At 40.1% G+C, this 25,790-nt stretch overlaps 1 protein-coding gene across 2 annotated transcripts in view; it reads left to right on the top strand.

Moving 5' to 3' along the window:
• The window catches only part of PHF20 (PHD finger protein 20), a 144,212-nt gene that overhangs the window by 82,589 nt on the left and 35,833 nt on the right, over window positions 1-25,790 (top strand). For both annotated transcript variants that reach the window (XM_026503408.4, XM_048222162.2), the window contains one exon: window positions 17,786-18,064. In XM_026503408.4, the coding sequence (XP_026359193.1) occupies window positions 17,786-18,064 (279 nt within the window). The remainder of the gene's footprint in view (window positions 1-17,785; window positions 18,065-25,790) is intronic.

Raw genomic sequence — 25,790 nt, 5'->3', positions numbered from 1 at the left:
AGAGGATTTTCTGGGGAATTTAGAAACCACTGCAACTAACTGAAGTACTTGCCCGTTTTTCTAAGAAAGGTTATAGCAACGATAGAGGTCAGATTACCTTGAGTTTGAGCTAGGAAGAGTAAGTGCTCTGGGCTATTTGCTTTGATGACGTAGAAGCCAGAGGAGAATACTGTTGAAATTCTTCTACTTGGGTAGGCATTTGTTTATGTTTTAAAATAAAATTGTTAGTGTAGGTGCCCTTAGAAGTTCAGAGATCTCAGATTATTCTCTAAATCTGGGCCCAACCTATTTGGTCATTCACAGGTTACCAGAGCTTTTTGGAAAGGGGCTGTGGTCCATTCATTTGTTTTAGTCAACAACTATTTAGTGCCATCTAAGTGCCAGACTATTCTAAGCTCTCTAATTTGTCAATATTCTATATGAACCACAAAATAAATAAGGGAGAAGACCCAATAGAAGTACAGGCTTATTCAGCTTTTTTTTTTTTTTCTTTTAATCTATGTACCTGTTAGAAATGAGACACATTGCTCTGTGGTTTAGATCAATGATTCTAACCCATGGAGTCTTGATATGTTGTCAGTTATAAAATGAGTAGGAAATTATTTGTCACTAAAATACTGAATGTTTACAAATGATTTACTTGTAAGTTAACCCGGTATGTTTTAGAGTAATGTCTATAATTGTTTTTGCAAATGATTTATTTTAAAATTAATCAGGTCCATTTTCGTGTAATGCCTACAGTAGTTTAGCTTTCATGTGCTGTGTTCTCTGTTGTCATGAGTAGAAAGTCATAGGGTTATGGCCATTGTAGTTTGGAAAGTTGTAAGTGTCTATGGTTTGCCATCAGGCATGTACTGGTGGAGAACTGCTTGAGAATTCATTGTTCTAGAGTTAGAATAATGAATGAGACATCTGATCAGTGCTCTAGGTTTTTCTGTCTAGGGGAACTGATAAGACTGCCGTTGCCTGTAATATAAATACTTAAAACTATGGGAGAGAATACTGACAGTAATAATGTGTGCTTGCCACGTGAAAGTTGAACTCAGGACTCAACTTGTTGAGCCCTTATTATATGCCCAGGACCTCTGCTAACTGTTGAGTATACAATGATGAATGGGACACTCTTGGTTTTAGTGTTCATTAAATGCTATTTGGATCTGACTCTGGGAGAGAGGTGATATTTAGGTTGGTGGTTTGGGGGCAGGGGTGGAAGAAGGTGGTACTTTCACAGGGCCTTGAAGGATGAGTAGCAATTAGGCATTTGGAGATGGAAGCAGAGCAACGTCAACAGCATCATCATAGAGTCTTTTCTGAGACTGTTAGGTGTGCTTTCTGACTTAATTGCAGGCTTTCTGAACTGGGTTAAGGCTGAGCAGATCAGTTGCTGCCAAACTAAGGTCAGTTGCTTTGAAGAGTTGATGGAACTACTGACAATGCTTCGTTCTCAATAGGGGGGATAGCCCTGACGTGTTCACCTGGATCTCTCTGTTGGTAAGGTAGCTTTCCTCCTACTTAGTTATTATTTTTTGGCCTTAAGGTATTTCAAAGTATTTTTTCTGAATTGTTTGAAAATAAATTTCAGACTTCTAAATACTTCGGTGTATATTTCTTACATTATAGTACTATAATATCATTATCAAAACCAGGACCTTATTGAAACTTCACCAAGGATTTTGTTGGTGCCTTTTACCTTGTTTATGGAAGTGATCTTCTCTACATTCAGTATACTCGTTTTGGTAACTTGCCTTTTTATGTTGATAAATTTGAAAGGAAATCCAGAAATTATTATTAAGAATAATAAAACCATGGGGTGGCTCAGTCATTGGGCATCTGCCTTCAGTTCAGGGTGTGATCCCAGGGTCCTGGGATTGAGCCCCACATCGGGCTCATGCTCTGCTGGAAGCCTGCTTCTTCCTCTCCCACTCCCCATGCTTGTGTTCCTTCTCTTGCTGGCTGTCTCTCTCTCTCTCTCTCTCTGTCAAATAAATAAATAAATAAATAAAATCTTAAAAAAAAAAAAAAAAAGAATAATAAAACCAACATTCATGTCTCCCACTGCCCAGAACTGTTGGTATTTGTTCATGCATGTTACAGGCCCATACACTGGCCTGCAGTGGCCCTCCTTCTTCTGGCCACTTGTTACCCTTCCTCACTGTCTCCTTGCTGCTGACTCTACTCCAGCCACATGGCCTCCTTGCTATCCTGCAGACACAGCAGGTGTGCTCTTACCTTTGGGCTTACATTTGGCACACTTTTATTGAATATGTTTTATACCTGACCAGAGCAAATAGATCCATTGGAAGACTTGTTTCATCAGTTAAGTAGTGGGGAATATTTAATTAATTGGGTCATTCATTCAGTTACTTCCGGTAATTCAAGTCAATTACTTGAGCATTTCTTATGTACCAAAACTTTGAGGGGGAGAAAGGAAAGCTGGAAAAGGTTAGGAAGACACAGAAAGTTGAATAATTGATCTCTTCGACTTCAGGGGAGACACTTATTTATAAGAATGGATTGTCTAGGACACTTCCAGTTGATAAATGGTTAATTGCATTATTGATTGATTGCCCAGCTTAAATATTTCTAGATCTGCCATAATGTTGACAACTCTTTTTCAAAACAAAATTTCAAGTCCTGGGGCGCCTGGGTGGCTCAGTCGTTAAGCATCTGCCTTTGGCTCAGGGTGTGATCCCAGAGTCCTGGGATCGAGCCCCGCATCGGGCTCGTCCGCGAGGAGCCTGCTTCTTCCTCTCCCACTACCCCTGCTTGTGTTCCCTCTTTCTCGCTGGCTGTCTCTCTCTCTGTCCAATAAATAAATAAATAAAATCTTTTAAAAATTTTTTTGAAGTCCTATTTTTTGATGCAGTGATTCTTTTTTCTAAGATTCCTGTTGGATATGGGTATTAAAAAAATCAACATGTATGATCAAATAAAAAATCTGTTTTGAAAAATAATGTGAAAAGGTATTTTAGTATGTTTTTTAAGATGTTTAAAGTTAGATTACTTCAGTTATTCATTAATTTTTTTCATGGAAAGACATAACATGGCAGGAACTTAAGGTTGTCCCAGACTGTGTGGACTTAGTATGATGATTATTTTTGAGTAATAAGGAAATAACAGTGAAAGGTTTTTCATAGTGTTTGATTTTTAAAATAAAATGTGATTTCTTACAATCTGAACACTAAGGTATAGTAATTCTTTTTGAGTATTAGTTCTTTTTTTTTTTTAAGATTTATTTATTTTAGAGACCAACTGGCGGAGGGGGGAGGGGAGGAGCAGAGGGAGAGAGAGAATGCTGAAGCAGACTTCCTGCCGAGCGTGAAGCCCATGGATAGATAGAGCGGGGCTCTATCCTAGGACCCTAAGATCACGACCCAAGCCAAAATCAAGGGTCGGCCACCCAGCCAACAAGCCAGCCAGGCGCCTCAATGAGTATTAGTTCTTGATGAATTTTTATGACTCTGAAAAAGTCAACTCGGACCTCTACTCGGACCCCCTGTAAAATAATAGGGGTACTTGGCTGGCTCGGTTGGTAGAGCATGCGAGTCTTGGTCTCAGGGTTGTAAGTTCGAGCCCCATGTTGGGTGTAGAGATTCCTTAAAAATAAAATCTTAAAAAAAAATTACTTTATCGAGTCATTTTGCTGAATTTTTTCCCCCTCATAAATTTCAAAACCAATACATACCAGGAAAAATTAAAACCACGTAAAAGAAAATAAATGTGAAATGTCCTCCCTTATATAGATAGCATCCTCACTCTGGAAGGAGCCATGGTATAATTTGATATATGTCCTTCCATCCTTCCAGACATGGTTCTGGTACATATATAAATATACATACACAGGTATAACTTTTAAAAAAACGAAGTAATGGAATCATATTCTTACATTATTCAGTGGCTTGCAATTTTCATTTATGGTATTTTTCCATATTAGTTCATATCTCCTTTCACAATTACATGTAATTTATTGTATGGGTATTCTATAATTTATTTACTGTCCCCTGCTGAAAAATACTTAAGTTATTTCTAATTTTTCACTATTCTGTTTTATAGGCAAAGAGCCTAATATTTGGCAAGAAGGACTTAACCATAGTTGCACACTTCCTACTGGCTGGTGATACAGGGTTTCTGACTCCCATCTTCCATCTGAGTGCCTAAAGCCATCTGATGAGATGCTGGGTGCTATATAAATTGAGACATGAACACAGTCCCTGTCTAGGGAAGTTGCATAGTATGTGACACAAAATTCCCACATCTCTGGAGGGCACTCGTTAAAGCGGTGTGTATACTATGAGTAAGAGGCTTAGTAGGGTGGCCAGGTTTGAAGAGGAGTGTGTGGTACAAGTGATGTCAGTACTCCAGACAGGGTGGTTGGTGCCTTTGGAATTCTTTAATTTGAGGGAGGAAGATATGTTGACCTGGAAATGGAATGATGTTTCTGGTGTTTCTTTTGGAACATGGGCTTAGTGGTGAGTACAGGATGATCTAGGAAGATGGCTGGGAGAGCGATTGTTTTGTTGAGGATTCATTTACCAGGAATGTATTATGTAAGTAAGCAGGAAGGAGGGCGGTATCATCATCAGAAACATCCAGCAGGGTCCCTTTATGCCAGGATGCTGTCACGTGAGTCACTACTTAGTGATTGCTGTCCTGAGCTGGTGCCAGTCTCGGAATTTCTAACCTGTGATGGAGTCCTAATCTAGGAAATCTGTGTGAAAGAAGCTCTTGGACGGCAGGAGGGGGAGCCAGGGAAGTCAACACACATCTAGCTAAGAGCAAAAGAGCGGTGTTAGCTGCTCCAAACATGGCTCTGGCATTTGGGGCAGCTCTGCCATCTTGTGGAATAAACGCTCAGTGATTTTTGTGAGGACTGAGTGCAGAGGTTTACATCTAGGGGAAAGCCTTGGCAGAGTTGTTTTCCTCTCACTTAGCTGTTCTGTGGCCTTAAAGTAGCTTTTTTGCATATATTTTTTTTCTGCATTTATTAAAAAAATTTTTTTTAATTAAATAAACTCTACCCCCAGTGTAGGACTTAAACTCACAGCTGCCATAATCAAGAGTTGCATGGTCTACTTTCTAAGCCAGCCAGGCCCTCCTCCGCATATATTTTTAATAAGTTTTAAGACTCTGAAATAATTTCAGACTTATAAAAAGTTGGAAAAGTAGTACAAAGAATTCATATATATCTTCAACCAGATTCTCCCACTAGTTTGTGGTTTGCCATGTTTGTTTTATTATTCTTTTAAAAAAAAAATTTATTTTTTTAAATAGGCTCCATGCTGGGCAAACCGCAAACTCACAACCCTGAGATCAAGATCTGAGCTAAGACTGAGATGGACGCTTAACCTACTGAGCCATCCAAGTGCCCTCCCACCACTTTTTTTTTTTTAAGATATTTTCTTTTCTTTTCTTTTTTAAAGATTTTATTTATTTGAGAGAGAGCACACACGAGCACAAGCAGGGGGAGCAACAGGCAGAGGGAGAGGGAGAAAGAAGCCGGCTCCCCACTGAGCAGGGAGCCCGATGTTGGGCTGGATCCCAGGACCCTGGGAACATGACCTGAGTCAAAGGCAGTCAGTTAACTGACTGAGCCACCCAGGTGACCCTATTCCCTTTTTAAAAAAGTATTATTTATGAATTGTTTGGCATAAGTTACAGAACTTTACCCATAAATATTTCAATTCATATTTCCTAAAACCAAGGACATTCTCTTACATTACTATAATATGATTATCAAAATCAGGACCTTATTCAGACTTCCTCAGTTCTTCTGATAATGTCCATTATAGCAAAAGTAGGAAAAACGTTTTTTCCTGGTCAGGATCCAATCCAGGATGACACATTGGATTTCATTATCTGTTTCTTTAGTCTCCTTTCATCTGAAATAATTTTTCAGTCTTTCTTTGTCTTTCATGACCTTGACATTTCTGAAGGATATGATGTCCCTCAGTTTGGTGTTTTCTGATGTATCCTCATGATTAGTTTTAGGTTATTAACTTTTAGTAGAAATACCCTATAGGCAACGTGTTCTTTAGAAGTGTATTCTATCAGGAGGCACATGATATCTGTTTGTCGCATTTATCAGTATGTTAACTTTGATCACTTGGCTAAAGTAGTATCTGTTCTGTAAAGCTACTATTTTTCCCTTTATAATTAATAAATTATACTTGTGAGAGGATACTTTGAGGCTATGTAAATATTTTGTTTCTCCATGAAACATTCACCTACTGTTTTAGCATCTGCTGGTATTTCTTGTTTGAAACAGTTTTTACTCTGATGACCGACAAATAGTGATTTCTTTTTTTTTTTTTTTTAAAGATTTTATTTATTTATTTGACAGAGAGAGAGACAGCCAGAGAGAGGGAACACAAGCAGGGGGAGTAGGAGAGGAAGAAGCAGGCTCCCAGCGGAGGAGCCTGATGCGGGGCTCGATCCCATAATGCCGGGATCACACCCTGAGCCGAAGGCAGACGCTTAACAACTGAGCCACCCAGGTGCCCCCAAATAGTGATTTCTAACTTTAAATAATTTCTTTGGTATTTTGTTAATTTGTATTCTATTTTAAGCAAGAGCTTGCTTGCTTTCTCTTTCTTTCTTTCTTTCTTTCTTTCTTTCTTTCTTTCTTTCTTCTCTTTGTATCTACATGGGTTCATGGATTCTTGCTTTGTTCTATGGGTTATAATCTGTGTCTGTCATTTTTTTCTTTTTTAAGGATTATTTGAGAGAGAGAGAGATACAGAGCATGAGCAGGGGGAGGGGCAGAGGGAGAGAGAGAATCTCAAATAGACACCCTGCTGAGCATGGAGCCCGATGTGGGTCTCTATCTCATGACCCTGAGATCTGACCTCGCGAAAATCAGGAGTTGGACCCTTAACTGACTGAGCCACCCAGGCGCCCGATCTGTCTATGGTTATTTATTTAAATACCCACATTGTCCGAGATTTGGCCAGTGGGGGAGCCTTTCAGACTGGTTCCTGTACCTTCTTCATTCTGCGAGCGCTTCTTTATGTATATAAAGAAGTGCTTTGGGGCGCCTGGGTGGCACAGCGGTTAAGCGTCTGCCTTCGGCTCAGGGCATGATCCCGGAGTTATGGGATCGAGCCCCACGTCAGGCTCCTCCACTATGAGCCTGCTTCTTCCTCTCCCACTCCCCCTGCTTGTGTTCCCTCTCTCACTGGCTGTCTCTATCTCTGTCAAATAAATAAATAAAATCTTAAAAAAAAAAAAAGTGCTTTATTTATATATATAAATATATATATTTTTTATGTTTTATTTAATTAATTTATTTATTTAAAGATTTTATTTATTCATTTGTCAGAGAGAGAGAGCACAAGCAGGGGGAGCAGCAGGCAGAGGGAGAAGCAGGCTCCCTGCTAAGCAAGGAGCCCAGTGTGGGACTTGATCCCAGGACCTGGGATCATGACCTACACTGAAGGCAGAAGCTTAACCGACTGAGCCACCCAGGTGCTCCTTTATATATATATTTTTAAGATTTTATTTGTTTACTTTAAAAGATTTATTTATTTAATTTTTGAAAGATATTATTTTTTCATTTAACAGAGAGACAGCATGAGCATGAGCTGGGTGTGGGCAGAGGGAGAGGTAGAAGCAAACTCCACACTGAGCCGGGAGCCCGACACAGGGCTTGATCCAAGGACCCGAGGATCATGACCCGAGCGAAGGCAGATGCTTAACCAGCTGAGCCACCCAGACACCCGTAAAGATTTTATTTTTATGTAATCCCTGCACCCAACATGGAGGTCAGACTCACAACCCTGAGATCAAAAATTACATGCTCCACCAACTGAACCAGTCAGCCCCCACCCCACTCTGCCTTTTTTTTTTTTTTTTTTTTAATGTGAGCACTTCTTTACTTTCTGGTTTAGCAGGATGTTCCAAGCTCATCTTGTACTTACCCATCCTTTCAGCAAGGAATTCAGAAACCCTTGGGTTTCTCCAAGAATTTCTTTTAAGTGAAAAACTGTATTTAGAAACCAAGATCTGGGTGCTAGGTATGCTTGTTGCTCCTGGGGTGTATATAGAAAATGTGGAAGTTCCTCTTATTACTATTTCTCTGGGGTGTATATAGAAAATGTGGAAGTTCCTCTTATTACTATTTCTAGCCCAAGCCCCTCTCCAGAGATAACCACTATCAACATCTTAATTTCTATCTCTGTGGTTTCTTTTCTCTGCATCTAAAAAAAAATTTACTTATTTATTTTAAGTAATCTCTGCACCTAATGTGGGACTTGAGCTCATGACCCTGAGATCAAGAGTTGCATGCTCCTCTGATCGAGCCAGCAAGGCATCCCCCTTTCTATGTATTTTTGTAATATCTTTTTTTCCCCACCTGTAACCATACATGAGGTCATATACTATGGTATGGACTGTTTTCACTTAGTATATTTTGAGATTGTCCGTATCAGTAAGTACAGAGCTACTTCATTCTTTTAAATAGCTGATTAAAATTACATAATGCAGACTTCCCGTAGTTTATTTAACTATTCCTCTACTTAAGGACATTTTTTCTTTATTTGATGCATTTGACTGGATTTGCTGTGAATATTTAAATCCATTCATGTTTCTCTCTGATTGTCTTCTGTTGCTTCAGAGCTGATAAAGTTATTTCTTTAGAGACCTGATAAATGTTTTACCCATTATAGTATTGGAAATACATTTCAAAAAAGTGTTAAACTACTGGGATCATGTGGTGTCATTGCTGACAAGAATACCAGCTGTATTAGGGGGTGGTGCTGAGGGTACATACATAAGGCAATGAGAAGTGGCCCTTATCCTCTGGCTGGAGAAGTGGCAAATAACAGGATCCAGCAGCAGATCTGAGGTGCTGAAGATGTGGTAGTCATTTGTGTCAGGAGTTGATGGCATGTGGTCCCTGAGAGCTGTGGCCATCTGGGCAACTTCCCGCATGGGGAGTGGGCTGAGTTTGGATGGAAGTGAACATTTGGCCAAGCCATAGAGGAATGTCAGGGAGAGGGCAAAGCCTGAGTGGAGGTGTGAGCTATGAGAGCATGAAGCAGTTGTTTGGGCTAGCTAGGCAGCTGCTGAGGCCTCATTGTGGATTAATGGGAGATGAGTTTGGAAAGGTGGTACTTAGATTGACATGGGCTTGGAATGCCAGGGTATGGGTCAATGAGACTAAATATCACCATCATAATCCTCTAACTATGAGGTTTGAGGTTCTGGTAATGGGTATTTTAAAAAGGGTTAAATAGGGTATTATTTCTAAGCCATGTTTCAGAAAACATAGTTTAAAAACCTTTTTTAGTATAAAATTAATGGATGTTTATCATAAAAGGGAAAGTATAAAAACATTACTCAAGTATGTGGAAAACGAGAGGGTTCTGATCCTGCCCTAAATTATCTACTGCTATGTAACAATATTACCACAAACATAGTGGCTTAAAACAATACATTTATTTTCTCATAGTTTCTGTGCTCGAGGGATCCAGGCAGAGCTTAACGGGTCCTCTGCAAGACTGCAGGAAAGGAGTTGACCAGAGCTGTGTTCTCATCTGAAAACTCTGCTGGGGAAGAATTTGCTTCCAGGCTCATATGGTTGTTGGCACCATTCAGTCCTTTGCATGCTGTCATACTCAGGGCCACAGTTCTTGCTGGCACTCTTAGTTACTTGTTCCATGGGCTTCTCTATAGAGTAGCGCACAACATAGCACGTTTCATCAAGCCTTCAAAGTAGAATACCTGCTAGTAAGATAGATGTTAAATATTACATAATATAATCACAAAACTTTTTTTCAAGAAAGGTGACATACTATCACCTTTGCTTATTCCAATAGAGGCAAGTTATAGGTCTTACCTACACTCAAGGGGAGGAGATTACACATGGATGTGAACACCAGGAGGCAGGGATTATTTGGAGACATTTTATAATTTATTTTCCCCTATCCTCCTCCCAGAAGTAAAGAAAACATTCCTTAGAGCTATTATTCTTAAAAGCAAATTCAAATTCTGTGGACCATTTTTCTCTGCATATATCAACATATAGTAGTAATTTTGGGAGAGGCAAAAACAAAGGGTGACTCTTGGGATTTTGATCCTTGGATCCCAGGGGAGAGTTCTATGCTTTGCCTTGATTGCTCCAAAAAAAAAGTCTATTAAACATGAGGAAGAGTACAGAGCACTTAAGTGATAATGCCAGTAACTACTTGGAAATACTAATTTCCATATTGTTTTCAAAAACAGGAGTAACTTGGTTCCAGTGATTTATTTTCTACCCAAAGGGTAATTCGATTAACCTTAGATTTTGAACCAGGCTCCCTTGAGGATTTAATTTTCATATTTTCTGCCTTTTGTCTCCTAGTAACTGCTCCCTTGTTGACAAAGGACAGTAGTATCCCAGAGTGGATGATGTCATTCAGCTGGCTGGTGCCATATGATCCAGATAAACTCCCACTGGGAAATACACACCTGTGAGAGACCTGGGATCTACGCAGACTGTGTGTGGTCCAGTGGGCCCTTTGGGCAGCCAGTGGCTTTCCTAGTTCTTGGCCATGCTTTTAGCACCATGCTTCTTTTGCCACAGGAACACTGTTCTGGAGAGTAGGATAATATAGAAATACAAAAGCACTGTGTTGTTCTTTCCGTTGTGAAGATAATATGGCTATTATACCTTATTAAAGCATGGAAGAGTAGAAAACAGTTTTTCTTTTTACTCAAAGTCTTGTAACCAGAGGGTTGCCATTATTTATATTGCTGTATTGTATATATTCTATGTAATTTTTTTTATCATTATATTTCTCTTGTGGGTTTTCTTTGGCATAGTTATGCCGTACATATTCTGTTTTTATTTTTTTCAAAGATTTTCTTTATTTATTTGAGATAGAGCAAGCAAGAGAGCGCAAGCAGGGGGAATGGCAAAGGGAGAGGGAGAAACAGACTTCCCACTGAGCAGGGAGCCTGATGCCAGGCTGGATCCCAGGACCCCAAGATCATGACCCGAGCCGAAGACAGATGCTCAACTGACTGAGCCACCCAGTCGCGCCCCACATTCTTTTTTTTTTTTTTAAGATTTTATTTATTTATTTGACAGAGAGAGACAGCCAGTGAGAGAGGGAGCACAAGCAGGGGGAGTGGGAGAAGGAAGAAGCAGGCTCTCAGCAGAGGAGTCTGATGCGGGGCTCGATCCCATAATGCCGGGATCATGCCCTAAGCCGAAGGCAGACACTTAACAACTGAGCCACCCAGGCGCCCCCCCCCCATATTCTATTTTTAAATTCTTTGAAAATGTAAAATATTTTGCTGGTTGCATCATTTTGTTGTTCCTATTATGCTTTTGTTACCAAACTTGAGTGTTTGATTAATAAAGTGGGGCAATTAAATGTTAAAATTTTCAGGTTGTGCCACTAATAGACGGACCCATGGCAGGGATTATGCACAACTTTGATTTTTTTTTTTTAAAGATTTTATTTATTCATTCGACAGAGAGAGACAGCCAGCGAGAGAGGGAACATAAGCAGAGGGGGTAGGAGAGGAAGAAGCAGGCTCCCAGTGGAAGAGCCTGACGTGGGGCTCAATCCCAGAACACCAGGATCACGCCCTGAGCCAGAGGCAGACACTTAACGACTGCGCCACCCAGGCGCCCCACAACTTTGATTTTTTTTAAAAAAACCAACAATGAGATCAGTGACAGCCATGATGACAACTAATGTTCAAGTTATTTGGTGTAGTTAATAATGGGTTTTCTCTTCTATTACCTCAAGGAAATATGTAGGAGACTTGTGAAATAAGTATTTTTCCTCCCATTTGGTGAGGAAATGGTCTTGGAGAGGCCAGCTCTCTTGTTTAATGTTGTAGTATACCAAGGTAAGTATCATAGAAGTAAAGAATGGAGCATGTCCCCCATTTCAGCATTTAGAAGAAAGAATGAGCAGAACCAACTGTAATACAGATAGAAAGGGATAGATAGTACAAGATTTATTTTACATGAAGTACTTAATGGGAATTCAGAGAAGGCAGAGTAGATTCTTTTCTGCTGAGAGGCCAAGGCAAAAGCATTATGCAAGTAGGTGGCATTTGAAGGATGAGCAAGGCTTGGTTTGTAAGTGAGAGAGGTATCCCAATCGGAGGGAACCATGTGACCTACACTGGCTGAATTGGCAGCTTTCATTTTGCATACAGAGGCTTGTCTTGGCTGTTGTATACAAAAACTAAGATAAAATTATGCAGTCTGGAAGATACCATTTTCTGTATCTCTTAAAATTAGTTGGGTTAAAAATAGTACAGTTTGCAAGGTCTTCATGAAAAAGGAAGTGATTACTTAAGTCTTGGGATGTTTATTGTTTTTGCTGTTGTTTCATTTTCATTTAACATGTCCCAAATATTTTATCATCCTTAAAAAGTTAGCATAAACATTATCTTATTACTATATTCTTATCTACTTTTTGATTTGTGGATCCAAAATTATAGTTAATTGTAATTTATCAGATTTTGTCAAAGGCTGTTTTCCATAACTGATTTATACTTTATTTGCTGCTTTTCTCACCTTGATGCTTATGTTGTTTTTCTCGACACTGCAAGGTAGATTATTGACAGGCTTATAATTGGAATGGTCAGTTTATTCTCACTGAGTTGAGTTTATGAGGGAATCTTACTTATCAAACTTCTGTGTTTGAATATTCATAATTCTTAAATCATTCTTCTTTAAATATGTACTCCTTTAGGCAACAACCAGTGACTCATTTTGTCTCATTGATGTTACCATTTTGAAAAGAGCTCTTGATTTGGCCAGGGCCTTTGTGACAGTGACACCTGGCAGTGCCTTCTCTCGTGGGGAGTTTCTCTGTTTACTTGAGCTGCTGTGATACTAGTACCACCTCTTAGAGGCAGGTGGCCCACCTGAGTGCCATGCTTATTTACCTTTGGAGGTCCAGCTGTTCCTACTTTGTGCTTAGCTGTGAGAAACCCAGGGTATTACTTCTAGGGAGGAAGAGTTTTTATTCTGCCACACTAAACTTACTTCCTTTTGAGAAGCTTACTGCATCGGTAGACTGTCTTCATCCATTCAAGCTGCTATAACAGAATATGGGTGGCTTATAAACAATAGACATTTATGTCTCACAGTTCTGGAGCCTGGGAAGTCCAAGATCAAGGCGCCAGCAGATTCATTGTCTAGTAAGAGGCTGCTTCCTAGTTAGTAAACAGCAGTCTTCTCACTATGTCATCATGTGGCAGAAGGGGCAAGGGAACTCTCTGGGATCTCTTTTATAAGGGCACTAGTCCCATTCATGTGGGCTCTGTCTTCATGACCTAATCACCTCCCAAAGGCCAACCTCCAAAAACCATCACATTGGGGATTAGGTTTTCACATATTAATTTTGGGGATCTATAGCACCGTCAGACCAAGTGAATCTTTATTTCAGCAGATAGTTTGAGCACATATTTCTTGAAATCTCTCTCTGATCCTGGAGGAGATAGATGCATGAGTGCATTGGGAATCCGCATAGATGAAGTTGAATTGGCTCAGGCAGTTCTACCTGAGAGAGTGTAGATTAATTGATTGGTGTCAGCCTGAAGGCTATCCAGAGGCTATCCTCAGCTCTGTCCCACTGGATCTTTATCAACAATTTAGCTGAAGACCTAAATATATAGAATTACAGAATCAAGAGTTATAAACTTCTTGGACTAAAATAATCTCATGGAATTTGTTAGGGATAAATGTGTAACTTCCAGTATGTAGTTTGACAAAACTATTTGGGGAAAATGGAAATGCACTGTAATTCATGTTTTAAAAAGGCAAACAACACAATGTTCAGGATTTTGGTGGACTAAGCTGGTACTTTTCAGCACCATGTAATGTGATTATTAAAAAAACCTAACAAATTTATAAAACCCCTTGGCTGCATTAGTAAAAGTATGATGTTCTGAAAGGTAGGGGTAATAATCTTATTGAGTGGCCATACTAGGAATCTTCTGGTTGGTTTGGATTTCACATTTTTAGAAGGATGCAGAAAAACAGAGTGCTTACAGAGTGATATGTCCCCAGTCAGAGCTTATGAGGGCTGGTTGAAGGAATGTTTCAGTGTGGTTGATGATTATAATAGCTGTCTCCAGCCACATTCCATAAATGATGTAAGCCTGTTTATCAAGATGTATTTAATATTTGAAATGACCAGCTTTGTGCCAAGCACATATACTATAGCCTTCTCTCGACTCTTTTAAAATAGGTGGTATTTATTCTCTTTTATAGATGAGAAACTGAATGAGAATAGTTTAGAAAATATGTACAGCTTATTTATACAGCTAATGAAAGGTAGAGCTGGGATTTAAAGTTGAGCTGATTGCATTATACCACACTGCCTCTAGCATGAGCGTGCAGTAAGGCTGAGAGTAGTAGGGACTTCTGTTGTTCTGCAGATTAATTCCTGAGCAGGTTAATTCCTTAAAAGCTGTTCACAAGTCCTATTTGTTTATAAGTCCAAAATTATACTATATGGTAGTAAGAACCAATATTTATTGAGCGCTTAGTATGTGCCAGTTACTTTTCTAGGATCTTTGCATGTAATTCATGTAATGCTCACAACTCTATAAAGTAGTTGCCATTAATCTCTTCACCCTGTACATGAGGAACATGAGGCAGGAGTAAGTAAAGGAGTTAGGATTTTAACCAGGCTGTTCAGCTGCAGAACCCACTCTTTTTTTTTTTTTTTTTTTAAGATTTTATATTTATTTGAGAGAGAGAGCGAGCGAGCGCACACAGCAGGGGGAACGGCAGACAGAAGGAGAAGCAGGCTTCCCACTGAGCAAGGAGCATTATGGGACTTGATCTCAGGATCCTGGGATCATGACCTGAGCCAAAGGCAGACACTTAACTGACTGAGCCACCCAGGCGTTCCCGAACCCACACTTCTTTTTTTTTTTTTTAATAAAAATTTTTTATTATGTTATGTTAGTCTCCATACAGTACATCCCAAGTTTTTGATGTAAAGTTCTATGATTCATTACTTGCATATAACACCCAGCGTGCCATGCAATACGTGCCCTCCTTAATACCCATCACCAGCCTATCCCGATCCCCTACCCCCTCCCCTCTAAAGCCCTCAGTTTGTTTCCCAGAGTCCATAGTCTCTCATGGTTCATTCCCCCTTCTTTTTACCCCCCTTCCTTCTTCCCTTTCTTCTCCTACCGATCTTCCTACTACTTATGTTCCATAAATGAGTGAAACTATATGATAATTGTCTTTCTCTGCTTGACTTATTTTGCTTAGCACTATCTCCTCCAGTGCTGTCCATGTTGCTGCAAATGTTGTGAAATCGTTCTTTTGATAGCTGAGTAATATTCCATTGTATAGATGGACCACATCTTCTTAATCCAGTCATCTGTTGAAGGGCATCTCGGCTCCTTCCACAGTTTGGCTATTGTGGACAATGCTGCTATGAACATTGGGGTGCATATGGCCCTTCTCTTCACTGCGTCTGTATCTTTGGGGTAAATACCCAGTAGTGCAATTGCTGGATCATAGGGTAGCTCAATTTTTAACTTTTTAAGGGACCTCCACACTGTTTTCCAAAGGGGCTGTACCAACTTGCATTCCCACCAACAATGTAAGAGGGATCCCCTTTCTCCACATCCTCTCCAACATTTGTTGTTTCCTGCCTTGTCAATTTTTGCCATTCTATCTGGCGTAAGGTGGTATCTCAAGGTGGTTTTGATTTGAATTTCCCTGATGGCTAATGATTTCAAACCCACACTTCTAACCACTGTCCTGTCTTTGCCTTATGCAAATGGCCAGTTGTGTGTACACAAAGGTGCAGGGTTTTTGAATAAAGAGAATGATAATTCTTCATGGAATTGGTTCAAAGTTCTCATTATTTTCGACTCTTAATTTTTTTTAAATTCAAAGATGTTCGCATTTTGGCATTCTTCTTTTCCATTATAAAATAAGTTCATCATGATCAACCAGGGCTGCAAACACAGGCCAAACGATGTATGAGTTTACTCTGGCTGAACTTGACTACTGTAGCTCTCAGGTGGTGGCAGGAGGTATTGATGCGCTCTGACTTGGACCTTAGCTTTGTTCATGTAATGGTAAGTGGAGTTGTCTGCAGTGATTTTTTTTTTTTTAAGATTTATTTATTTATTTTAGAGAGGGAGAGAGGGAGCATAAGCCGGAAGAAGGGCAAAGGGAGAGGGAGAGAGAGAATCTCAAACAGACTGCACTGAGGGCAGAGCCCGACATGGGGCTCAATCTCACGGCCCTGAGCTGAAACCAAGAGTCAGATTCTTACCCGACGGGGCCACCCAGGCGTCCCTTGTCTGCAGTGATTTTTGAGACTGTCATAATGGAAAAAGGGATTATTAGGTTGAACTGTATGAGATAGCCAATATTTAACCTTCTTAATCTACAAAAATGGCAAATTCATACAGTTTAACTTAATAGGCCCAACAGGAGGAAATTCCAGAGAAATCACTTGTAATTTCTCTTAAGAAATAATTTTAGGATGTATTGGAAGTTTGAGTTTTGAATTTCTCCACTGACATGCTTTTCCAGTGCAACCATTTGTCTATATATTCCATTTTATTTCATGTTACTTTTCTTCTCTTAAGTGCATCTTATTGATTTGAACCTCTTTCTTTTATCTCTTGTTATAGATAGAAAGTGATTTTAAGTCATTCTGCTTTGGGATGTATAATTTTTTATTTGTTTAAATTGCCCATACAATGGCATCTGTCAGATCATCAAGCATTACCAGCTTTGTAATTATACCCTAGTGCTGATTTTGAAATATAGAGTATGATTTAGATTGAGCTTAAAATTTTTTTTTTTGTTTCTTGTGATTGTGGTATGGTATTTGAAAACGTAATCCTGATATTTACCAATGGTTCAGTATGCTTTGTGCTTCTAATGGAAATTGTTAACACTGCATTAAGGAGAAATTTGATTTACTCAGGAAAGGTCCACTCAGGATATTCTTGGGTGCCCTAATCAAGTAGAGTAGGAGAATTTGAATTTAAGGTGATTGCTCTCATTGGGGAGGGCATTGTGAAAGGAATCTTCAATAAACTGTTTCCAACATACATGAATTCCTTGTGACAGCTGTATTTTTTGTCATTGATACATGATAGACCATTGCCTTCTGTTTATTTGGTTTTTTGGGGGGCGTTTCAAACTTTTTTTGCCTCTTTAAATTTGATCATTGACTCCTGAGTTTTCCTCATGCCTTCAAGATTCATTTATTTGGTTGTCTTTTTTTTTTCTTGCTGTCTCTGAGTCCCTTTGCACAAAGTACACAATAGCAAAATCTCAAAAACCTTTGTAACAGTTACACTCTCTTTGTGCAGAAACCATTGTGAGATTCCTTTGGTTTCATAAAGACACCCAACCAGAATATTCCCTAGTTCTGTCCACACATGCAAGTATCAAGATGGTAGTAAGTCTGAATCTGGTCCAACTCATGAGTAGTAAGTGCTGGGTTGGGTCCCTGATTTTTTTGATTGTTTTAAGGATTTTCCCCTGTTCTTTCCCCACAGTCTACAACCTTGAGAACTTGTATGGCTGCTTAACAAACAAACAAAAAACATGTTGATCTTTTCTTTCAGAAGATGAATCATGGTTGAATCTATATTATTTGCCCTGAAGTTGTATCCATTCTCTCCAAACAGTAATCTGGGGAGGTAATGGCTGTCTGATGTCTCCAGCTACATATGCATTCTGCTCTTTCACTTTCTGTTGCCATGTGTTAATGCATATGTTATAGAAACTAGGAGAAGCATAAGGGATCTTTGTTTTTGTTTCTTTTTTATTTTTCAGTAACAAATACATTTAAGAAAACAGATGATTTTGTGACATGTAAAGCACCAGCTGTCGACCTAGATCACAAGTTCAGGTGCAAGGTTGTGGATTGTTTAAAATTTTTCCGCAAGGCCAAGCTGTTGCACTATCACATGAAGTATTTCCACGGGATGGAGAAGTCACCAGAGCCAGAGGAGAGCCCAGGAAAGAGGCATGTCCAAACAAGGGGCTCGTCAGCTTCAGACAAGGCCAACCAGGAGAGCCTGACCAGGAAGCGGGTCTCTGCCAGCTCCCCAAGTAAGTATTTTGGTTCTGTGTTGTATCTATATTATAGAGGACTGTCTGTTGCTCAGGTCACACTGCTTGCATTTCTGACATAAAAGAAGGCATTAGGTTGGTCTGGTCCAATTGAATCTCGAAGATTGAAAATGCCAAGTGATCCTCAGGAGTTGCATCATGAGGCTATGGCCCTGCTGGAGGAAGTACAAATACCTAACTGTTATTCTTATCTTGGCCTCCTGCTGCTCAAGGTTCCTTGAGAAGTCCCTTAGCTTTTGAAGGCCCCTATAATCCTGGTATGAGTGGGGACCGTCAAGGAAAGGGAGCTCCTTCAGAAGCCAGGTGTAGTCACTCCATCCTCCAAACCTACTCCATCCCTGCTAGCAGGGCAAAAGAACAAAAGAACTAAAACATATGTGGGATTCTCTTGCTGTTTCCAAATTTGAGTTCAATTTCATTTTAATTGCAACTTAAGATATTTTCTAACAGCACTGTTTATTTTGCATAGAAACGACAATGGTGGTAGTAAGGATGACCACAAAATCTCATGGTCATGTCCTATTACAAAGAGCTGTTTTGGAGATTTTTTTCTAAAACTTACAAATTGAAAAATTACGTGTTTCTGGGAGAATTTCAGAAGCCTTTTTTTTTTTCTTTATAAAAGATTTTATTTATTTATTTGACAGAGCACATGCAAGCAGGCAGAATAGCAGGCAGAGGGAGAGGGAGAAGCACACTGTCCGCTGAGCAGGGAGCCTGATGTAGGACTTGATCCCAGGACCCTGAGATCATGACCTGAGCCAAAGGCAGACACTTAACCGACTGAGGCACCTGGGTGCCCCAAAGCCTTTTATTTATTTATTTATTTTTTTAAAGTAATCTCTGTGCCCAGTGTGGGGCACATGACCCCAAGATCAAGAGTTGCATGGTCCACTGACTGAGCCAGCCAGGTACCTACAGAAGCCTTTTTAATGAGTTTCCAGTAAATTCTACAAGCTCTTCAGCTTCTTTTTACCTGAAATTGTAACATCATTATTATATTTTTGGCTTATAACTTCTCCATTAAAATACATAGGTATTTTTTTAAATGATTTATTTATTTATTTTGAGAGAAGGTGGGGAGGGGCAGAGGGACAGAATCTTTCACACAAACTCCCTGCTTAGTGAGGAGCCCGACATAGGACTCATTTCCACAACCCATGAGATCTTGACCTGAGCCAAAACCGAGAGTTGGATGCTTAACCAACTGAACTGCCCAGGCACCCCAAAATAAATAGGTATTAAATGTTATATGGAACTCCTAGGACATGTTACTGTTCCCAAGAAAGTATGAAATCAGGTTTCAGGACAGTGGGTCAGGCCATGTTAACTAAAGTGATCTCTGACCCTGTGAGAGATCAGTCCTCAGCCATGTTGTGAAGATAGGGTGGGAGTTTCTCAGCCATATGTGATGTATTATTTATTAGAAATACAATGCAAGCCACATGTAACTTTTTCTAATAGCCACATTTTATTTTTATTTTTCTAATTTTTATTTATTTTTTAAAGATTTTATTTATTAGAGAGAGAGAGAGAGCACAGAGTGAGAGGGAGAAGCAGACTCCCTGCTGAGCACAGAGCCCGATGTGGGACTTGATCCCAGGACCCTGAGATCATGACCTGAGCTGAAGGCAGACGCTTAAATGACTGAGCCACCCAGGTGCCCTCATAGCCACATTTTAAAATGTAAAAAGAAACAGGTGAAATTACTCTTAATGTATTTTATTAATTCAGTATATCCAAAATACTGTCATTTCAGCATGTAATCAGTATAAGAATTTATAGTGAGCTATTTTATATTTTCTTATATTAAGCCTTTAAAATCTCGTGTGTATTTTATGCTTACTGAACAATTCAATTCAGACTAGCCACATTTCAGTTGCTCAGTAGCTGCATATGGCTAGTAGCCTTTGTATCGGCCATGCAGCTCTAATACGCTCAGCTGTAGACAGTCTAGCACGCAGTTGGGGAGCCTAAGCATTGAGCTAATAGGGGGTGCCTGAGGAAGGCCAGCTGGCCAGTAGTCCCCCAGGAGGAGACTACTCCTGCCATGGAGGGCGGCAGGGCATGGCAGCACTCACCAGAGTGACTTTACCAGAGTCCTGCTCAGGTACCCACCAGTGGATGGCTGTTTCTCAGAGCAGGCTGGTATGAACCAAATAGCAATAGATGATGGTCAAGGCCAAGTGCCAGCTATTTATTTGTCAAAACTCGTTTCCCGTATCCAGTTCAGACCTGTGTGGGAAGAGAAAATTGCTTATTGAGCATTGGGTTAGAACACTGGAGTTAGAAATGCCTCAGACTAAAATAGATTGACTTGTTCATTCAGCACCTATTTACTGAATGCCTATTATATGCCAGGCTCTTTTCTAGGCATTACAAAAGAGACCTGAGTCCTGTTCTGCTTGAGATCTTGGTTGTGAATATTCCTGGCACAAAGAAATAAAGACTGGCTTAGTTCTCAGACTGGAGCATTCTCTTGCCTGGGTGATCCTTGTTTCATTTAGGACCAAACATTGATTCCTTAGGGATCATTTAACATCCTTATGGATATTAATGTCTATTACTGGCCAATCCTGCTGGCTTTGGTGGCCGTTCTGTCTTTTAGGTGAGTTTATATCTCTCTGCCATTGAATACATGTTTAATTCTGGGGGCAGCCTTATTTCTTAGAACTTGAGGGATCTGTCACTGAGATTTTCCCCTTACCCCATATACCACCTGGCCCAGGTCTCAGCTGGAGCAGTGGCTAATCCAGCTGCCTGGGAGTCACACTAGGTGACTTTTTTTTTTTTTTAAAGATTTTATTTATTTATTTATTTGAGAGAGACGGTGAGCACAAACAGGGGGAGGGGCAGAGGGAGAGGGAGAGGCAGACTCCCTGCTGAGCAGGAGCCTGGGATCTGGACCTGAGCTGAAGGCAGATGCTTAATAAGCTGAGCCACCCAGGCGTCCCTAGATTACTTGTTAAAATACAGATTTTTTGGGTCCTGCTCTCCAGACACTCCATTTCAGTGGCTCTAAGTTTAGAATCTATAATTTTTGTACTCCCCAACCCCAAGTATAAAAGTGACATATGATTGGTGTGAAATTGGTACCACAGAATACTAAGGGAAAAGGTCTCCCTTCCCTTGGCATTTCCACCCCCGTTGCAGATGTGACTATTTTTGTTTAGCAGACTTTTTTCAAATATTTTCCGTGCATGTCCAAGCACATATATGTCTAAATAGAAAATATCTTTTACACAGTATCATATGCAACTTGCTTTTTTCATTATAGGTATCTTGGCCGTCATTCCCTATCAATGTAGGTATGAGGCTCTACCTTATTATTTATTTATTTATTTTTAAGATTTATTTATTTGAGAAAGAGCAAGAGCATGGATGGAGGAAGGGCAGAGAGGGAGGGAGAGGAGAATCTCAAGCAGACTCCCTGCTGAGTGTGGAGTCTGATTGAATGTGGAGCCTGATGTGGGGCTCAGCCTCACGATCCATGAGATCATGACCTGAACAGAAGTCATGAGTTGGACCCTCAACCGACTGAGCCACCCAGGTGCTCCTAGCTCTACGACATTTTAACAGTTGTCATTATTTCATTGTATGGGTGTACTGTATTTTAAACATTCTTCCTATAAAAAATTTATATTTTGCTAATTTTTTTCACACTATCCAGTGGTAAAGTAAAGTAAACCTCCCAAAGATAAATTTGCCCCTGTGTACAAGTAAGCCCAATGGGTTAAATTCCTGGAGGTGATGTGCTTTGGCAAAAGGTATGTGCATATTTAAACTTCTGATGAATGAGGCCAAGTCACCTTTTGAAAACCTTATCCTGGTTTATAATCTACCAACCAGTTATGTGTATCAGTTTTTTTACATTCTTATTGATATTATCAAATTTTAAATTATTGTGTATCTGATAAAAAATATTTCAGTGATTTTTTAGTATTTTGTTTTTAAAATTCTGGAATATTTTAAGCATATAGAAAAGTACACGGGATTATATAGCAAACATGCATATATCCATCCCCTGCCCAGACTAACAAATGTTAACTTTTTTCCGTATTTCCTTCAGATTTTTAAAAAATATTTTATTTATTTATTTTATTTTTTTGAGAGAGAGAAAGTGAGAGCTGAGCAAGGAGAGGAGCAGAAGGAGAGGGAGAATTGGACTCCCTGCTGAGCAGGGAGCCGGACATGGGACTCCATTCCAGGACCCTGGGATCATGACTGAGCCAAAGGCATATCCGTAACCGACTGAGCCACCCATGTGCCCTCAGATTCTTTTTTTTTTTTTTTTTTAAGATTTTATTTATATACTTGACAGAGAGTGCTTGTAAGTAGGGGGAGCGGCAGGCAGAGGGAGAGGGAGAAGCAGGCTCCCAGCTAAGCAGGGAGCCCAATGTGTGACTCGCTCCCAGGACCCTGGGATCGTGACCTGAGCCCAAGGCAGATGCCTAACTGACTGAGCTATCCAGGGGCCCTGAGTTTTATAAGTTCTTTATATCATATTTTGGATACTAACCCTTTGTCAGATATGCCATTTACAGTTATCTTCTCCCATTCAGTAGGTTGTCTTTTAGTTTTATTGATTGTTTCCTTTCCTGTGCAGAAGCTTATAATTTTGATGTAGTCCCAGTTGTTTATTTTTCTTTCATTTCCCTTCCCTCAGGAGACTTGTCTAGAAAAATGTTGCTGTGGCTGATGCCAGAGACATTACTGCCTGTGCTCTCTTCTAGGATTTTTATGGTTTGCAAGTCTCACACACAGGTTTTTAATCCATTTTGAGTTTATTTTTGTGTGTGGTGTAAAAAAGTGGTCCAGTTTCATTCTTTTTTATGTAGCTGTCCAGTCTTCCCAGCACCATTTGTTGAAGAGACTGTCTTTTTCCCACTGCATAGTCTTTCCTTCTTTGTTGAAGATAAAATGGCCATATAGTTGTGGGATTCTTTCTGGGTTTTCTACTCTCTTCCATTGGTCTACGTGTCTATTCAAAGTTTTTCAGTATTATTTTGTGTTATACTGATCTGCAGTCAGTAATTATGACTTGCCGAAAACTCAGATGACGATTAGCAATTTTTTGCAATATTTTTTATTTAGTTGTGTACATTTTTTTTCAAAAATACATAATGTTATTGCATACTTTTTGACTACAGTATAGTGTAAACATACCTTTTGTATGCACTGGGAACCCAAAGAATTCATTTGACTCACTTTATTGTGACTTTTGTTTTATTGTCGTAATCTGGAACCAAGCCTGCAATATCTCGGAGGTGTGCCTGTAAATGTGTAAATAGAGTAAATAAATTGTGGTGTCTTGATCCAGTGAATACTACATAGCAGTGAGTGGACCGCAGCCATATCCACCAATGTGGGTGCATCTTACAAATATAATGTTGAGCCAAAGAAGCTAGTGTAAGCTCATAACCTATATGATATGGTTTTATATACAATTCAAAACCAGATAAAAATGAATCTGGTATTTGAGGATAGGACAGTGGTTTTCCTCTCTTGCCTTGATTGTTGTAATACTTTCTCAGCCAGTTTTCTTCTCTTAATGCTGGACATATGAGTTGTGAATCCTATCCAATTCTTGTAACCGCTGTTGGACTTTTTGTAGGTTTCTTGACTTCTGTCTTCTTCATAAACTTGATGAGTTCTTACGATGAGTCTGTGAGCTAATCTGTTTAATGAACCTATTATAAGGTCCCTTAGGCAGGATGTGCATTTCCTTCTTCGACTTCACCATAATTTTGTCTCATCCAGCCATGTATGACTGAAGTTGGTGCATTGGTATGAGCTCTTCAGCTAGATTGTAACTGTTTTTAGGGAGGAATTAACATTGTTGCTTCAGTATCCCATGGGCTCTGCTCAGATCTGTGGACACAGCTAGTGCTTAGGGATTGGTAATTGTGTTGATAAGTGGAGACCAGATTGAGGTGTCAGGACCCAGTAGAAATAGTAGTCAGTGGATACAGTGATGGAGTGACATCTGAGCAGGCAGGACTAGGGAGCAAGTGGACGTGGGTGCAGTCTATACCAGATGACACAGAGCCTCTTGAACCATGTTATTCCAAAGGCTGAGGCTTGACAGGAGGCCATAAGGGGACTGAGGAAAGTTATGCTTTGCCTGACCACCATAGTGTGTGCCCTCTGCTAGGGCATAATTCTGCCTGTCTCTGATCATGGTAATTGTCTGAGGAGGAACCTTGCCCAGTATAATGCACCTGAGTACAGGGTGGATGTCTGGCTGTGTGCGGGTTGCTTGTCTGGTTTAGGGATTCCCAATTAAATATGCTTGAGGGTCTTGATTTGTGTTAGTAATGTGTGCAGGCTCAGAGTCAGCCCACCTGAATTTGAATCCAGCCTTTACCACTTGTTTGTTATGTGACTTTGGGCAAAGAACTTGCTGAACTTTAATTTTCCCCTCTGTGAAATGAAGATAATAGTATTACCGACCTCAGAGCTTTGTTACATTGAATGCAATATAATGCAAAATGCTTAGCACAGTATCTGGCTGATAGTAAACTCTTAATGAATAGTAGCTCTTTGTCTCGGTGAAATCATTAAACCAGGCAGTTAGAGATCTGAGTTCTAAACTCAACTGACTACTACTAAGGAGCTACAAAATCAATATGCAAGTTGTTGCCATTTTGGTATAATTAAAAAACCTGAGTGATTGATTTTCACTTTTGTGTACTGCCCTTGGGTCTTATACCAACATACCTGCCTGAGATTTTATTCTCTCTCTTAATGCCGAGGGATCCCTTTGACTGTGATTTGGAAGTCTGTTGTTGAATTTTTGCCTGCCAGTTTCCTTTTTAATAACAAGACCTGCTGTGGATATACTCACCTGGCTGGCAGGGGTGGGCAATACCAAATTCTTTAGGGTGAACAAAAGGGATTTTTAAATTCCCCTGCTTTTTAACTTGTTACTCCCCTGCTGATCTTCTGTAAGACTGGTCCATATGGTGGCACTCACAGGCCACTCACTGACTGTTTGGGGTAGAGCCTGGTCATTCCTTTCCTGTATGCTCTTCAGTGGAGAGCAGTTTTGTGCAGCTAGGGAAGCTCACACCCCTGTCCTCATGTCAAGTGGACACAGACCTCATGGATGATTTCACAACTGCCCCGTGCCTGATTGTGGAGATAGCCAGCAGTGACTAGGCTAAAGTAAACCAGACTGTTTACCTTGTTGCGTTCTAGGTGGTTAATGAAAACCCTGGCCACTAGTCCTGCCTGTGCTGCTAACCAGTAGGAGCCTCAGTCATCATCATCAGTGAACTGGGGTCAGTAGCCACGTTCAGCCTTTGTCATGACGCTGGCTGTCAATGAGAGCAAACACAGCAGGGTATTTAGAAGATTCTACAGACCCCAAGCCTCCAGAAAACCCCCTGTTCCAGGCATCTCCCCTCACTTACTCCCATCAAAGCCTCCTTCTGTTTCCTCATGGTTTTGCTGAGTACATGACTAATCTGATAACTAAATTTCTCAAGATTTGAAAGAATAAGACCAGCTTAATAGCTCACCTCTTCTCAATGTATCTAGGTTTTGCTCAGACTTCTAAGAAAGCCCTTATCCTTAGGGGTGGAATTTCAGGTGGGGGGTAGGTTCAGGTGGGGAGATGTTCCAAGGTGGGGCTCTGACACCAGGCAGCTTGTGTCCTAAGTTCACAGGCATTGTGAACTTGACATTATGCTTAAGTGTAAAA

The sequence above is a fragment of the Ursus arctos genome, unplaced genomic scaffold (genome assembly GCF_023065955.2).
Source record: "Ursus arctos isolate Adak ecotype North America unplaced genomic scaffold, UrsArc2.0 scaffold_16, whole genome shotgun sequence".
Classification (NCBI taxonomy): Eukaryota; Metazoa; Chordata; class Mammalia; order Carnivora; family Ursidae; genus Ursus; species Ursus arctos.
This window is presented reverse-complemented; position numbering and strand designations above follow the sequence as displayed.